This window comes from Scyliorhinus canicula, chromosome 11 (assembly GCF_902713615.1).
Source record: "Scyliorhinus canicula chromosome 11, sScyCan1.1, whole genome shotgun sequence".
NCBI lineage: Eukaryota > Metazoa > Chordata > Chondrichthyes > Carcharhiniformes > Scyliorhinidae > Scyliorhinus > Scyliorhinus canicula.
The window spans coordinates 83,477,606-83,494,295 of NC_052156.1; the positions used below are offsets into that span (position 1 = coordinate 83,477,606).

The following is a 16,690-nucleotide window of genomic DNA, read 5'->3' on the forward strand; positions in this document are numbered from 1 at the left end:
CACCAGCACCTTTGCCAATATCTTGCCACCCATATTCAGCAGAGATATAGGCCTGTACGGCCCACACTCCACGGGGTCCTTATCCTTTTTAAGCAACAACGAGATGGAGGCCTGTCCCATTGTTTCTGGCAAGATCTCCCCGACCATCGCTACCTCAAATTTTTCCACCAGCAAAGACGCCACTTTGTCCTTCAATTTCTTGTAAAATTGAACTGAAAACCCAACCGGCTTTGCCGCCTTCCCCGCCTGCATTTTCCCTAATGCCACCTTCACGTCCGCTACCCCCACCGACTCCTCCAGCCCCGTCTTCTCCACTTCACCCAACCTCAGAAACTCTAGCCACCCCCAAAAAACTCCCTCTTCTCTTACTCATCTTCTGATGGTTCTGACTTATACAAGTCTCCATAAAATTTCTCAAACATCTTGTTAATCCGCTCCAGGGCCACCACCAGCTCGTCTCCCCTACCCTGAACCCAAACTATCTCCCTCGCCACAGCTTGCCTACGGAGCCGACCTGCCAACATACAACCGGCCTTCTCCCCATATTCATAGACATCGCCCTTCACCTTTCTCCGCTGACGCATTGCTTTCCCCATGGACAGCAGTCCTAACCTTGCCTTCAACTCCTCCCTCTTCACCAGGAGTCCCGGGTCCAGGTCCCCCGCATACCTCCCTTTCACTTCCAAGATCTCTTCAGTCAATCATTGGGATACCTCCCTCTCCTCCTTATCCACCTTAGCCTTAAACAAAATCACCCCCCCACCCCACCTCACCACTGCCTTCAGAGTCTCCCAAACCATCAACAGTGAGACTTCCCAGTAGTTAAATCTCACATACTCCTCAATCATCTTCCCCATCCTATCACAGAAACTCTGGTCCGCCAACAATCCCACATCCAGCCTCCACCCCGGCTTCTGAGCCAGACCCTTCACCAGGACCACGTCCATCCGATGTGGAGCATGATCTGAAATCCCAATTGCCGTATACGCCAACTAACAGCCCGTTCCCCACCATAAAAAAATCAATCCTCGAGAACATCTTGTGCACCGGGGACAAAAACGAATGTGCAAAAACCTCCATGGGTCAACCCCTCCTATCTCCCTCATAAGCCCAGCCTTCAGCCCCCACCCCCCTCACCGACTGGGTCAGCAAACGCACCTGGGACCTGTCCACCCTCGGTTCCAGCACTGTGTTCCAATCCCCCCCTAAATCAACTCATGGGTATCCAGATTCAGAATGACAGCCAGCATTTTCTTCATGAGCCCTGCACCATCCTAATTGAGGGCATATGTGCTTACCAACGCCACCAACTTCCCTCCAGTGCACCTGTTACAATCACGTACCTACCCCCTGATCACCATCTTAAACTTCATCGACTTGCCTACCCCTGGGCCCTGCTATCAAATCCCAAATGAAACACTTGGCTCACCCAGCCCTTCCTGAGCCTCATCTGGTCCTTCACCCTCAGATCGGTCTCTTGCAGCATCACCACATCAGCTTTCAAACTCTTCCAAGTGAAGGAAAACTTTCACCCTCTTCATCGTTCCCCCCAACCCTCTCATGTGCCACATCACTATTCTGATTGGGGGCCTCTCACTCCCCCCTTCTATCCGCCATCACCACTACCCCAGGCCCTGACCATCTGGCAGGACCCGCCCACTCCTTTAGTCACCGTCAACCCTCACGCCCCTTTCCCAGAATGCCCCCCAACCACGTCCTCATGAAAACACCTCACCTGGTATCGATCCCCTCCCCCTACTATTTACACCTCCCAGGTCCATCAAAACCTGTCCAATCAGATCCATTGATTGCGGCTCCTCCCCCACCACACTCCCATTTGCTAGCCCGGTGACCCCTGCCAGAGCCTCGTCGTCCTCCAAAACACACCCTCAGCAACCTGGCACCCCCATGCCCAAGACCCTTCAACTGCCCCCACCCCACACTCCCACCAAAGGCAAACTTCAACCCCCCAGTCATACAGAGTGGGGAGAATACGTCCACCGAATAAAAGAAAAAACACCAAAAAAGAATAAACACATAAACAAAACAAGTGGGAAAAAAAAATCAAAGAACAAAGTTCCCAGCCAACACCATCCAAGTCCAAATCCCAAACTCATCTGAGACCCAGTCCTTCCACCTTCACGAACGCCTCCTCCTCCTCTGCCATCTCAAAATAGAAGTCCTTTGAATTGTGCGTCACTTTCAGCTTCTCCAGGTAGACCATTCCAAACCTCACACCGCTGCTGTACAGCAGCGCCTTCATCCGACCAAAGGCCACCTGCCTTCGAGCCAACTCCACCGTAAGATCTTGGTATATACGTATACCAACGTCTTCCCACTTCACTTCTCGCTTATGCTTCACCCAATTCAAAACCTTCTTCTTAGCCTGGTAGCGGTGGAAGCAAAGTATGAACACCCTCGCTGGTTCATTCGTTTTAGACTTCAGCCGGAGTGACCGATCGGCCTTGTCTCTTTCCCCCTCCCCGATCAGCTTGGCGAAGATGTTCGCGAAGTACTCAGTCAGCCTTTGGCCCTCCACCCCACGGGCAAGCCCACTATCCTCAAATTCTGCCTTCTCATTCTCTTCTCCAGGTCCTCCACTTTGACTCTTGGTCCTTTATTGACCTCCGCAGCTCCTCTCCCATCAAGGTGAACTGTGCTGTGACAATGCATTCTCCATCCCCTTCATCTTCTCTCCATGCTCCCGCACCTCCATTGACATCTTCGTTAAGTGTCTGCTCCACCCACTATTTGAACACGGTCATCATTTCCCTCCGTAACACCTCTAAATAATTGGTGAACATCCTTTCAAACTTCCCCGATACCACCTCGGTTAGAGTTTCAACCGTGATGGGAGCGCCCCATCTGACGAACCAACACCTGCCATCGTTTATCCTGTTGGACTCACAACAGCACTCGACGACGGACTTTCACTTGCCCCCTTCCTTCCCTGACCTTTCTTCTGGAACTTCGACGTTCCACCGTTTGCTTAGAACTTCCCACGCCAGCTCATCCAAATCATACCCCTGAGACCGGGCATAAAGATCTAAAATTCAAAGATTCTCGCAGGAGCCACCCATCGTGCGACCTCCACCTATGTGCCACACCGGAAGCCCCCATCTAGCTCTGTCTTAAAGAAATTCAGTGACTTGGACTCCATGGCCTTCTGCGGCAAATTCATCATCCTCTGCTGAAAAAGTTCTTCCTCTTCTCAGTTCTGAAGGATCGCCCCTTCAGTCTGAGGCTGTGCCCTTGGGTTCAAGTCTCTCCTACTAGTGGAAACATCTTCTCCACATCTACTCTATCCAGGCCTCGCAGCATCCTTTACGTTTCAATGAGATCCCTCCTCATCCTTCTAAAGTCCATCGAGTATAGACCTAGAGACCTCAACCACTCCTCATATGACTAGCCCTTCATTCCCGGGATCATTCTTGTGAACATCCTCTACCCTATCCAAGGCCACCACATCCTTCCTTAGATACGAGGCCCAAATCTGCTCACAATATTCCAAATGGGGCCAGACCAGAGCCTTAAACAGCCTCAGATGTACATCCTTGCTCTTGTATTCTGGCTCTCTCAACATGAATGCTAACATTGCATTTGCCTTCTTAACTGCCAACTGATTCTGCATGTTAACTTGAAGAGAATCCTGAACTAGAAATTATAGGTCTCTTTGTGCTTCAGATTTCTGAAACCTTTCCCCATTTAGAAAATAGTCTATGCGTCTACTCTTCCTCCTAAAGTGCATAACCTCACACTTACACATTGTATTTCATCTTGCCCACTCTTCTACATGGTGCACACTGCTGCCACTGTGTGTTGGTAGTGAAGGGAATGAATGTTGAAGGTAGTGGATGGGGTGCCAACCAAGCAGATTCCTTTGTTCTCGATGGTGTTGAGCTTCTTGAATGTTTTTGGAAGTGTACTCATCCAGGCAAATGGAGGAGTGTTACATCACACTCCTAACTTGTGCCTTGTAGATGGTGGACAGGCCTTGTTTGGGAAGTCAGGAGCGGAATTACTTTCCACAGAATTCCCAGCTTCTGACCTGGGAGAAATAAATAGTATAATTGTAAAGCCAGTGCAGGAACAGAAAGACCTGGAAATGTATGTATATAGATCATGAAGGTGACAGACAGGAGTGATGGCGGCGGGGAAGGTTCTAGAATGTGAAGCTTTCCTCACAGAGGTTTTACAGCCAGACCTGCAGAAAGTTCTGGAACAGCGCGACGACGTCTACGAGAAGGTCGCGCAGTATCTCCAGCTGAAGAACGTCATCGAGCGGTTACAGGAGTCGGAGAGCAAAGAGCTGACGATGCAGGTTGATTTGGGCTGTAATTTCTATGTAAAGGCCAAAGTCCCGGACACATCGATGATTTTTGTATCTGTGGGTTATGGATTCTTCGTCGAACTCACGTCTGCAGAGGCGCTGAGGTTTATCGAGAGGAAATCCCTCCAGCTGACTGGGTTCGCAGAGAAACTATCGAAAGACTCAGCCAAGATCAAGGGCAACATCCGAATGGTGCTGGAGGCTCTCTGTGAACTTCAGGGTTTCAAGGACTTGCCGGTGGAAAACAGGAGAGAGATCTTCTAAATGAAGCTGAGACTGGACTAAGTGCAAGGGAAGAGGTGAAAAAGGGAGGCGAGGGAATGCGAAGACAGAGCGAAACAGCTCAATGTATATTTGAACCCTAAAATAATAGACCGGAAAGTACAGAGTGGTGAATCAGATTTGTAACTTCTTCAAACCTCAACTGCATAAATCTTTCTAAATCTAAAAAAATCTAAAAAAAAATGATGGTGACAGACAGAACAAGTTGAGATGGCTGTTCCAAGCATATGGGATCCATGGCTTTATAGAGTCAGAAACTAAACAAAGAAGGATCTATGCCAAAGCTTTATAAAACGTTGGTTCAGCCTCAGCTGGAGTACTGTGTTAATTCTGGCCATCACACTTTGGGAAGGATATCAAGGCCTTGGGGAAGATGTAGAAAAGACTAAGCAGAAAAGTTCCAGGGATGAGGGACTTTGGTTATGTGAAGAAGCTGGGGTTGATCTCCTTACAGCAGCAAAGATTAAGTGGAGAGTTGATAAAGTGTTCAAAATCATGAATGGTTTTGAGAAGAGTCAATAAGGAGATACGTTTTGGCAGACAACCTTGGACATCTCAGCTGGAAGATGTTACCCCTGACAATGATACACTCCCTCTGCTCTGCATGGGGGCGTCACTCTAGATTATATTCTCAAGTCTCTGGAGTGAGGTGTGAACCTGTAATCTTCAGAGTGCAACACACTGCGCCATAGTGGGTGGCATGGTGGCACAATGGCTAACACTTCTGCCTCACAGCTCCAGGGTCCTGGGTTCAATTCCGGCCTTGGGTGATTGGGTGGAGTTTGCACATTCTCCCCGTGTCTGAGTGGGTTTCCTCCGGGTTCTCTGGTTTCCTCCCACAGTCTAAAGGTGTGTAGGTTAGGTGGATTGGTCATGCTAACTTGCCCCTTAGTGTCCAAAAGATTATGTAGGGTTACTGGATTATGGGGATTATGGAGGCGTGGGCTTAAGTAGGGTGCACTTTCCAAGAGCTGGTGCAGACTCGATGGGCCAAATGACCTCCTTCTACACTTTAAATAATATGATTCTAAAAGAGCTGTGACAGCATGGCTGGGTAATTCTAGATCCAGAGATTGCCCTGGAAAAGTACACAACTCCTATTTGGAAACAGACCATTTATTTCAACAAACTGGGAAGTGTAAACTTACAAATTTGCATTTTTAGTTTTAGTAGTAACTTAGTAAGGACAGTTAACCCTCAACCCAGCCCCAATAGGTGATCCATAACTATCCAACTATCATATCAACCATCAAAGAGTCTGCATTATAGAATCACAGAATTTACAGTGCAGAAGGAGGCCATTCGGCCCATCGCGTCTGCACGGGTTCTGGGAAAAAGCACCCTACCCAAGCCCATACCTCTACCCTTTCTCCATAACTCAGTAACCCCACCCAACACTAAGGGAAAATTTGGACACCAAGGGCAATTTAGCATGGCATGGCCAATCCACGCACACACAGGGAGAACATGCAGACTCCGCACAGACAGTGACCCAAGCCGGGAATCGAACCTGGGACCCTGGAACTGTGAAGCAATTGTGCTAACCACTGTGCTACCATGCTGCCTAATTTGGTCTGGTAGCTAGTCCTTCCAGGGTCAAATCCTGGCCTGAATCCAGAAGGCATTGAGATAACAGTGATACAGGCTTGTGCTGTATCTACCTACTGTGTGTGGAGTTTGTACGTTCTCCATGTGTCTGCGTGAGTTTCCTCCAAGTGCTCTGGTTTCCTTCCACAGTCCAAAGGTGTACGGGGTAGGTGGATTAGCCATGCTAAATTGCCCCTTCGTGTCCAGGAATGTGCAGGTTAAGTTACAGGGATGCAGTGATAGGGCAGGGTGGGGAAGGTGGACATGGGTGGAGTGCTCATTTGAAGAGTCGGTACAGACTCGATGGGCCAAATGGCACTGTAGGGATTCTACAATACTTCTGAATGAGCATAAAGCCAATAACCTCAGTCATGAAAAGTAAAGTGTATAGAATGTTTAAATGCTGCATCGATGGGGTCATTCTCTCCTTAGCTTGGTGTTATTGCATAGTAATTAATGCATTGTAGGGGCCATTGCTCTTCATTCAACTGTGCCGCAACAATCCTGGGAGCACCCAATTCTGACGCTGGGTGAAACACGTTCCATCCCCATTCACACACATCTCTCAGGTTGAACACGACAAAATTTACTTTGTAAAACATATCTGCAAGTCTGAAAATGGAATAATCCACTTATAAAATCTGGATTTTGCTCAATAAAATTAGTTCAATCTGCCCAGTCTCAGGAGAGGAAGTGATGTGACTACCTGCATTGGCGATTTGGCATAGTTGTGGTTATCAAGGAAAGCTGGAAGGCGTTGTTGGATGACAGGACTGGGAGCAGACGTGGGTCCATTTGTACTGGACACAACATTTTTGTTTGGAGGTTTTGGCTTGCTTGATGGGCTGGACGTACAGACTGGTTGAGTTTGAGGCATGGAGGCTTCAATGGATCCTGGAAAAAAAATGCCATCATGTTATGCAATGATCCCTGTGCTAAATGGGTAATTTTTCAGTATGCCCATTATTTCAATAATTAGACGATAGGAAATGATCAAGACAAGCCTGGCTTCCTACAAGTGTACAGTAGGCATTGGCCTGAGGAATCCTGTGTACAAGGACCATGGGCACTAGCTTAACGGATAAGGCCTGTGAATAAAACAGTCGAATGATTAAGTGTGGAACATGGAGACAAAGTATTTTTTCTGTGGAGCACTGTTGGCCTCCAAGTTGTTCACTTCAGATGCCCCAGACACAGATTAGCACAGAGCCAGGGACCCAAATTCAATTCCAGCATTGAGTGTGTGGAAATTGCACTTTCTCCCCGTGTCTGCGCGAGTTTCCTCCGAGTGCTCAGGTTTCCTCCTGCTGTCTAAAGACATGCAGGCTAGGTGGATTGGCTATGCTAAAATTGTCCCTTAGTGTCAAAGGATGTGCAGGTTGGGCAGGATTACGGGGATAGGGCAGTGGAGTAGACCTAGATAGTGTGCTCTTTCAGAGGGTCAGCACAGACTCGATGAGCCGATTGGCCTTCTTTTGCACTGTTGGAATTCTATGGATTCTGTGGTTCTAAACAGATGTGAATTCCTGCAAAACGCAAAGGAACAAAATTTAGGAAAACTTTAAAAGGAGGGACTCGATGCTTGGATCCAGGCCCTCTCTGGACAATGAAGGTGCCAAATGGCTGGATGGTGAACTTAAGGCTAAGGAGATGGTAAATTAGGCAAATAAAATGAACAATCAGTTAATTTGTTTTGGTGATATTGGTTGAGGGAGGATTGCTGGCTGGAGACTCATCACTGCTCTTTGAATTGCGAAAGGGGAACCTTTACATCCAGAGAAAGGGGAATGCAGTTTAGCATTCTCAATGAAAACATGGCACCTCCACCATATTATACTCCCTCAGCATTGGAATGTCAGTTCAGATTCTGTGCTCAAGTCCCTGAGCCTTTGGCTAACAGATGGTAGAGCTAAAAGTCAGGATGGGTGCAAGCACAAAACAGAACACGCAGCAAGATCAGAAGAGACTGGCAGTAACACCCATATACAAAAGTGCAAACAGCATCATCTGCATTACATGTGTCACGGTATAATCATAGAATTTACAGTACAGAAGGATGGCATTCGGCCTATCGAGTCTGCACCGGCTCTTGGAAAGAGCACCCTACCCAAGGTCAACACCTCCACCCTATCCCCATAACCCAGTCACCCCACCCAACACTAAGGGCAATTTTGGACGCTAAGGGCAATTTATCATGGCCAATCCACCTAATCTGCACATCTTTGGACTGTGGGAGGAAACCGGAGCACCCGGAGGAAACCCACGCACACACGGGGAGGATGTACAGACTCCGCACAGACAGTGACCCAAGCCGGAATCGAACCTGGGACCCTGGAGCTGGGAAGCAATTGTGCTATCCACAATGCTACCATGCTGCCCGAATGACAACCCGAAAATTTTGAAATGTTCCTACAGATGTGTGTAGGGAAGAGTTTTTAAAAATAAATTTAGAGTACGCAATTATTTTTTTTCCAATTAAAGGACAATTTAAAGTGACCAATCCACCTACTATGCACATCTTTTTGTGCTGTGGGGATGAAACCCACACAGACGTGTGGAGAATGTGCAAACTCCACACGGCCAGTGACCCGGGGATAGAACCTGCATCCTCGGCGCTGTGATGCAGCAGTGCTAACCACTGTGCCACCGTGCTGCCCCCGCTTTGTGCAGGGAAGAGTTGGTGACTAAATGAATATACCATTCAGTGGTCTGTCCTGCACGGTGATTTACCACTTACCACTCTGCAGATTATCCTGTACAGGGTATGCCTTGTTGTTCTCTGGTTCCGGGGCTGGTTTGTTCAGAGCTTGCTTTGCCTCCTCCATGGCTTGAGCTTCCTGTGGCTTCTGCGTCTGGATCAACTCTGGCTGTGTGACACGGATCAGCTAAAAGAAGAAAGTAGACGGTCCGGTTCAAAGAGTTACTGTGATAGAATACACCCCAGAGCTTGTGCAGGAACCAGAAATTCAACCCAGGCAGAAACACGGCTTATGGATTGAAATGAAAATAAATCTGGGACACATGAAGGAATGGAAATCTATAATGAGTATACTCATACAGTATGAAGGTCTCCTTTAAAGCAGGAAGGGCTACTCATTACACTAGCTCATGTTAACTGAGGAACTTGTAAGCTTCCTCTGCAGCTCTCAATCTAATCCTATTGGTCAAGTACAGTTAGTTATTGGGAGTCCGATAACCTAAATGAGGAAACAAAGTTGCCCCTGGAGTTTGGAATATCAAATCAGAATTACAAAAACAGTCCATTAAGTCTATTACCCAGTAAGGCTAGAATTTACCTGGTACAAAGCTGTGTAAAACAGTAAAAATCTAAAAGACAGATTTAAGCTTCCCTATTCTCCATGACAACATGCGTACCATGTTCCTAAAGAAGCAATAGTTTAGTAGCAATGAACTTGCATTTACACAGTGCCTCATTATCTCTTAACAGGATATCCCAAAGGCCTCTATAACCAATCAGTTTTGAAGTGCAGTCAATGTTATGCAAAAAATATAGAAGCCCACTAGTGCACAGCAAGATCCAACAGACTGCAACTGAATGAACGATATTGATTGAAGGAAGAATGTTAGTCAAGACACTGGAAGAAGCCTAGGTTCTTTTTCGAACAATGCCACTTGCTTTTTCACATCCACCTGAGCAGACAAGACAGTTCCCCAGCTTAATGTCTCAGCTGAAATGTGGCTGTCCTTCCCTTGGGGGCCGAAGTGGCAGTGTGCCTCGAGTCACAGTGGAGCTTGAATGGTAAGGTAGTAAGTTCCACAACATTTTCAGCAGCAGCAGAAATTTCCTGAGCATATCTGTACTGGTTATTGGCCCCAGAATCTGAAGAAGGCACAAGGTGGATGCTGAAAGACTGAAATGACTGATTTCCACGGATATTAGGTTGGTGGCGCTGTGCAATGTTTGCAGAATTTAAAATCACCCTTCCCTTTCCTATGAACCATAAAACCATAACAGACTGGTCCACCCAGCATGGCCCACCTAGTTGTGTTACCTAATGGATCACAATGTATACACTCATTACCCACCCAAAACTAGGTGATCATCTGGGAGAGGCGAGAAAACTAAAGAAGCCCAGGTCAACTCTGGGAGAACAAATTTTGGGAAACTCCTTTCTGCCCTCTAGGCGATTGAACCAAGTGCAGGAGATCACTTTGGTGCTGCTAATTCCTTGCAGTAAAATGTTAACTCTATTCCAGCCAAAAAGATGACGTCCCCCTCCCAAAGAAACTCAGTGAATCAGCATTCACCGCACAATTGCAGCCTGTTCCGCAGGTCTACTTTGAGAGAAGAATCACCTCCTTACACCTAACCTAGGACTGATCTTGTATACATCTTGTGACTGTCATCCCACTTCATCAATGTAACTGGAACAAACTTGTCAGTTCATGATCTGATTCTCTCATACAATACCTGTTGGAGGGCCTCCAGCACGGTCTGCCGATTCATTTTCAGAAGGCTCAATTTTGTCTCGTATTTCATCCTCCGATCCGGCACCACTGCCATCAGGTTGAAACGGATGTCGTGGTAAGGTTCTCTGGGAAAAAACAATTGGCAACAATCAATAATGAAGCAATGTACTCCAGTTAAGGTTCAAACTCAAGCTCGCAGTGGACACAGATTTGCAATTACTGCCCGTCAAAGGCTAGAGAAGAGGATTAGCCACTGCCAATACGTTGTGAAAAAAAATGAAGGCTCTGAAGGTTGTTGTCTTACTGAGACCATCAAAAGCAGGAAGGTTAGAGGTTGCATCCTTGGTCTGTGCTGAGTTAGTTGGCACACAAAAGCCAGGATTTGTACTTTTCCTCTTAACCGATGAAGAAAGGTATGGTATGGAGTGCTATTGGACTAATAACCCAGAGACCAGAGTTAATAATCTTGAGTTCAAATCCATAATTGTAATTCAGTTTTTTTTTTAAAAAAGCTATCAGTGAAACTGACCATTAAGATGTCTATTTTCACAACTAGTGCATTAATATCCTTTGAGGAGATAACTAGTGTCTAAATATTTATTCAATACACTCAGCTGGTGAGCTACCAGTTGTATGGATACAGTAACCCATCTAATGAGCAAAGTGTCAACATTAAAAACAGTGATGACAAATGAGTATAATAGTATAGATTGGGTGGCATGGTTGGGCAGTGGTCAGCACTGTTGTCTACGGTGCTGAGGACCTGGGTTCGATCCCGGCCCCGGGTTACTGTCTGTGTGGAGTTTGCACATTTTCTCCGTGTCTGTGTGGGTTTCACCCCACAACCCAAAAGATGTGTAGGTTAGGTGGATTGGCCACGCTATAAATTGCCCGTTAATGCAAAAAAAAATTATTTAAAAAAATAGTATAGATCATTACCCAGCTGTAGCTAGTCCTATTCGCTCCATTATAACTCTCCGTGCTTTGTCTGTCCACTCTTCATCCTCACCCCAGGGCCCTGGAAATAGAAGACAGCTTCATCCTTAGAACACCAGCAGACTACCATAAAATCTACATCACAGGAGGCTGAAACAATACAGGATCAAAAGTTGTTTTGATAAAATATTTCTTGTTCCATTGTGCAGGGTGGGATAACTCTCGAGATGTAATGACTAGGTGATGCTAACACTTGCTAATTGTAGGAGGATGGGACTGGAGGTGCTAGGGAGTTGTAGATTTTGAAATACTGGGAAAGAATGAGTTGACGTAGATGCAACGAGCCTTGCTATCAACACAGTAGGGGTGAAATAAATGGTATAATTGTTTGAGAACGTGCACCATGATTTTAGGAAGAACAAGTGAGAATCCACAGAATCCCCACAGTACATGAGGCCAGTCAGCCCATCGAGTCTGTACTGGCCTTACGAAAGAGCACTCTACCTAGGCCCATTCCCCTGCCCTATCCCCATAACCCCATCTGACCTTCGGACAGTAGGGGGCAATTTAGCATGCACAATCCACCTAACCTGCACATCTTTGGACTGTGGGAGGAAACTGGAGCACCTGGAGGAAACCCACACAGACACGGGGAGAAAGTGCAAACTCCACACAGTCACCCAAGGTCGGAATCGAACCTGGGTCCCTGGCGCTGTGAGGCAGCAGTGCTAACCACTGTGCCGCCCAATGGAATGCAGAAAGTATTCATGAAATGGGAAAGGGAAGGTACATTAAAAAATGTTATTTGTCAAATGCCAAACAAGAGTTAAAACTAGGATGATGGAGAGGTAGTTAGCAGACTTCCTGCCACAAGATGTTACAGAATACTGGCTAAAAATAATAGAGGGATTCAGACACTGCTAAAAATTCATGACAATCTGGAGGTGACAGACTGAATATTTGGATCTCAGATTCCACCAATGAACTAGTTAAGCTTTGTGGACTAATACTAACTTTGTTACAGTCCGAGCCAACGTATGAGAAAAATATATAAGTATCCACGTCACCCCTGTGCTATCCTACCTAAAATATTCAGGGTACCTTATTTAACAAATGGACCATCTTACAATTGGATTACATACTTAACAAACTTATTGTATTAAAGGTTTTATGAATATTGGGCATGCACAACTTTCAGTTCCAGCTAACCCCTATTTTAAAAGAGAGTTCTGAAAGTGGGTTTAACTGTGTTGAATGGGATACCACCTCTCTTCCAATAGTCTTCCAATAAGAGTTTACACAATAATAGGACTCTGCGCATTTGTTTAAGTGTACTCGGGAAAGCGGGGGTTAGTGACGCAGTGGGTAGTATCCCTCCCTGAGAAAGAGCTTCTGGGTTCAAGTCCCATTTCAGGGCTTGATAGCCTTGGAAAGTGTGTTCATAATATGGCCAAAAAGGTCAATTATCAGCCTGTAAATCCTTCTAGTGCGTCTAATGGCAGTGGGCAAGAGTAGGAGAGTTTCCTGGTCAGCCGCACTGCAGAATGCAACAGCAAAGCACTGCAGGACTTTGCCAAGCATATTCATGGACCAATCCAATGGAAGTCCATGGCCACCAACATCCTCTCAGTGGCATGGTACTTGAAGGAGTATGAAGTGTACTGGGATGATCTATAATCAAGATATCCCTGGAAGTGTGTTTTCTCATTGACTGTGGTGTGTTTTCCACATCATTGAAAGTTTGCAGATTGCACAAAGTTCTGTGGCATAGTAAGTTGTGTAACTGTGAACAGGAAGTTACAATGGAACAGTGATAAATTGAGTGGGAAAAACAGTGACAGAAGGAGTTTAATGTGGGGAAGTGTGAAGTAACCCACTTTAAATTCTAGAATTTTAACGAGGAATTGTATTGGACTCGAAACATTAACTCTCACCACAGAGGCTGCCAGACCTGCTGAGTTTTTGCTGCAGTTGTGTTTTTATTTCAGAATTCCAGTGTTGTATTTTTGTTTCATAAAGATTTTTTCTTAATAGTGGGAGACCAGAATCTATCCAGGAACGCAGATCACTAAAAGCTATTAAGCAGGGTCAAGGCTAGTGGAATGCTAGTCTTTATCTCAAGGAGATTGGAATATAAAAGTTCAGGAATCAATACTTTAGTTGACCAAAGCCTTGATCAGATCCTATCTAAAGTACATTGTCAGTTCAGGACATCTTGGGCAGATTCTCCCTTGGCTGATGCCGGAATCGGGATATGCGATTAGGCAGAGAATCGGTTTTGACGCCAAATTTGCAGCGGGCACCGGGTTCAAGCCAAGTTGTAATTCTCCGGTGCCTTGACAGCGGCGTCAATGCGTTCCCACTCCGCACGTACAGTAAACACCTTTGGCATATCATTCACGAGCCTGATCCGGTATTCGCTGGGGCCTATGCAATTCTCCACCTCCACCAGGGCTAATTCCCGATGGAGAGCTCCCCTTGTGCTTTTAAAAATCGTGAAACAGGTGCCGTAGCTGCTGAGGAGGAAGAGAGGGGGTACAGAAAGTGTGCAACATTGTCATAGTTTGCTGACAGTCAGACCTCTGGCCAAGGGAGGTGGGTTGTGTGGTCAGGGTGGACGGGCACAGAACACCATTGCCATGCCCTGCAAGGCAGCCATGCAGCTGCGCACCCCGCAGACTGCCCCCTGTGAACTTAGGGCCACAGGTCATATGGGCACCCTCCCCCTCCAGGTGCAATCTGCCCCCCACTGACCCAGCAGTTGGATGGGCACGCTCCAGCACAACCAATGCCATCTTGTTGACTGGGATGGTGTATGTGGGGAGTGATGTGTATATGCGACTACAGCTTGTCAGCCTCCTGAGTGGCATTCACGGAACTGGCGAATCAAACATCATTTTTCATTGGAATCGACTGTGTTCCACGTGGCGCCGGTGCTAGCCCCTTAACAGTAGCAGAATCGGCCCAGGTGCGGCACCAGTTTTGCTGTCGTGGAAGTCCACGAATTCTGCCCCGGTGTCAACACTCAGGAATGGAGAATTCCGCCCCATATCTCAGCAATATACTGGTCTTGGAGAGTGAATTGTGCAAATTCATCAGAATCCCATTGGAACTTAGATGGTTAAATTATGAGGACAGGTTGCATAAACCTTTTTCCTTGAATTTAGAAGGTTGAGAGGTGACATAATTGAGGTGTTTAAAATGATAAAGGATTTGATTGTTAGATACAGGAATGCTATTTCCTCTGGTGGGGGAACACCGAACGAGAGGCCAACTCTTAAAACTAGAGCTAGACAATGAGGAGCAAAATCACAAAAAGCTCGTGGAAATCTGGAACTTTCTGCCAAAAAGTTGAGTTTCAAAGTTGCACTAATATATTCCTGAAAGGTGAGAAATGGACTTGAGGTACAGATCAGCCATGGTCTAACAGAACAGAACAAACTAGAGGGCTTTGTTTTATTGTTGTGACGTGAGCATTGCAGGCAAGGCCAGTATTTGTTTCCTATTCCTGATTGCCGCTGACAAGGTAGCTGAATGGACTGTTCCTGTTCCAAGCTGCTCTTCTGCGTAAGATTTCTTACAGGAGATTTCCTTGGTTGCTGCTCCCACCAACTATATGACAGATTTGTTCCTCCTCAATGTTTTTATTATTTTCCTCCTGTTGGACGAGTCCTGCATCCATGTACTGTTCTTCATGTGAGTCTAAACAGGGAGCTATCGGGAGTGGGAACTTTGGCTATTTATCCTTTTATTAACCAGAGAGAACAAGGCCGGTCGAGTACTCTGACCACCACTTTGGCTGAAATCCAATCACTCAACAGGATGTATTTAATAGGTCAGTTTCATGGTGAGTGCTACTTAACAATTGCTGCACTGTGGAAACGATGTTGGGATGGCATGAGGTGTTAAATATAGACCCTATCTGCTGTTACTGTGGACAGGAATTTTAAGATGACTCTTAACTCCAGCGCTTATGGCAAATATTCAGAACTCACACAACAGCACCAATGTTAAAGCATAGAGAAGTCCACAATTCACTCAGTAGACACAAAGGATAAAATATATCTGAAACCAGGAAGTCTTGAAAGATGAAACTGCATAAATGTAACTAAAGTCATAATGTGTAATGCAGGCTTTCTAAAATATTTTCTTTTTTAGGATGCGACTGCGCTGGCTAGGTCAGCATTTGTTGCCCATCCCTAATTGCCCTCGAGGAGGTGGTGTTAGGCTGCCTTCTTGAATCACTGGAGCCCATGTGGTGTAGGTACACCCCTCATGCTGTTAGAGAAGGAGTTTCCGTTTTTTTGACTCAGCGACAATGAAGGAATGGTGATTAAAGCTCCAGATGGGATGGTATGTTATTTTGGAGACATGGCAATGTTCCCATGTGCCTGATGCCTTTTTTTTCCCTAGGTGGTAGAGGTCTCACGGGTTAGGAAAGGGAAAGGTCACAGGTTAGGATGATGAAAGGGGGAAATATGGCGTGCAGCAGTTAAAATATCAGGACCAAAAATCCAATCACTAATTGGACACCGAATATAAAAATGGAGACCTGCCACCAGTTCAAGAAGCTGCAGGTTTTGTGACTGAGCGTTCAGTGTGAAGTGTAGTTTCTGTCTTATGTTGACATGCAAGATCATGAAGTATGGCTCGTACCATGATCAATGGGGTAGGCTTTCAAACCATCCAGTTCAAAGAGGCGACCTTTAATGGGAACGTAACTGACAAAGTGAAAGGCTTCCATGGTCCGCACAGCACTGATTCCATTCTGCTTCTCTGGAAGGTGTCGTGGTTCTGGCCTAGAAGGGGATAAAAGAGACAGTAAGCTCAGTTTCATGGAGTGGCTGGGACTTGGCCAGGATTCCAGCCCTTCCCTGTTCAGTTCACAATGACAAGCTGGACATAGCACAGTGGTCAGATATTCATATATATACTGGAGGTCAAAATGGACGAAGAACTTGAGAAGAATTAGAGAATCTATGCGAGTAGTTCAGAATTAGATTATTAGAAATGGAATATGCACTTTGTAACCTCTACACCCAAATATAGTCACTTGGGCATACATTTCTCTCAATTCAAAAGCACTTAACTTAGATTATATAATTTCAACTGCTTCAAAGCTGC

The 16,690-nt window shown here is 46.1% G+C and overlaps 2 protein-coding genes across 3 annotated transcripts in view; one reads left to right on the forward strand and one right to left on the reverse strand.

Moving 5' to 3' along the window:
* bap1 (BRCA1 associated protein-1 (ubiquitin carboxy-terminal hydrolase)) overlaps positions 1-16,690 on the reverse strand; it is an 81,230-nt gene that overhangs the window by 12,006 nt on the left and 52,534 nt on the right. For both annotated transcript variants that reach the window (XM_038810801.1, XM_038810802.1), the window contains exons 7-11: positions 16,223-16,365; positions 11,570-11,648; positions 10,632-10,755; positions 8,937-9,084; positions 6,906-7,093 (exon numbers count right to left, since the gene is read on the reverse strand). In XM_038810801.1, the coding sequence (XP_038666729.1) occupies positions 6,906-7,093; positions 8,937-9,084; positions 10,632-10,755; positions 11,570-11,648; positions 16,223-16,365 (682 nt within the window). The remainder of the gene's footprint in view (positions 1-6,905; positions 7,094-8,936; positions 9,085-10,631; positions 10,756-11,569; positions 11,649-16,222; positions 16,366-16,690) is intronic.
* On the forward strand, positions 4,145-4,633 carry LOC119973611 (protein UXT-like). Its single transcript, XM_038811997.1, has one exon. It carries the CDS (start codon positions 4,145-4,147, stop codon positions 4,592-4,594), a length of 450 nt encoding a protein of 149 aa, XP_038667925.1. The 3' UTR covers positions 4,595-4,633.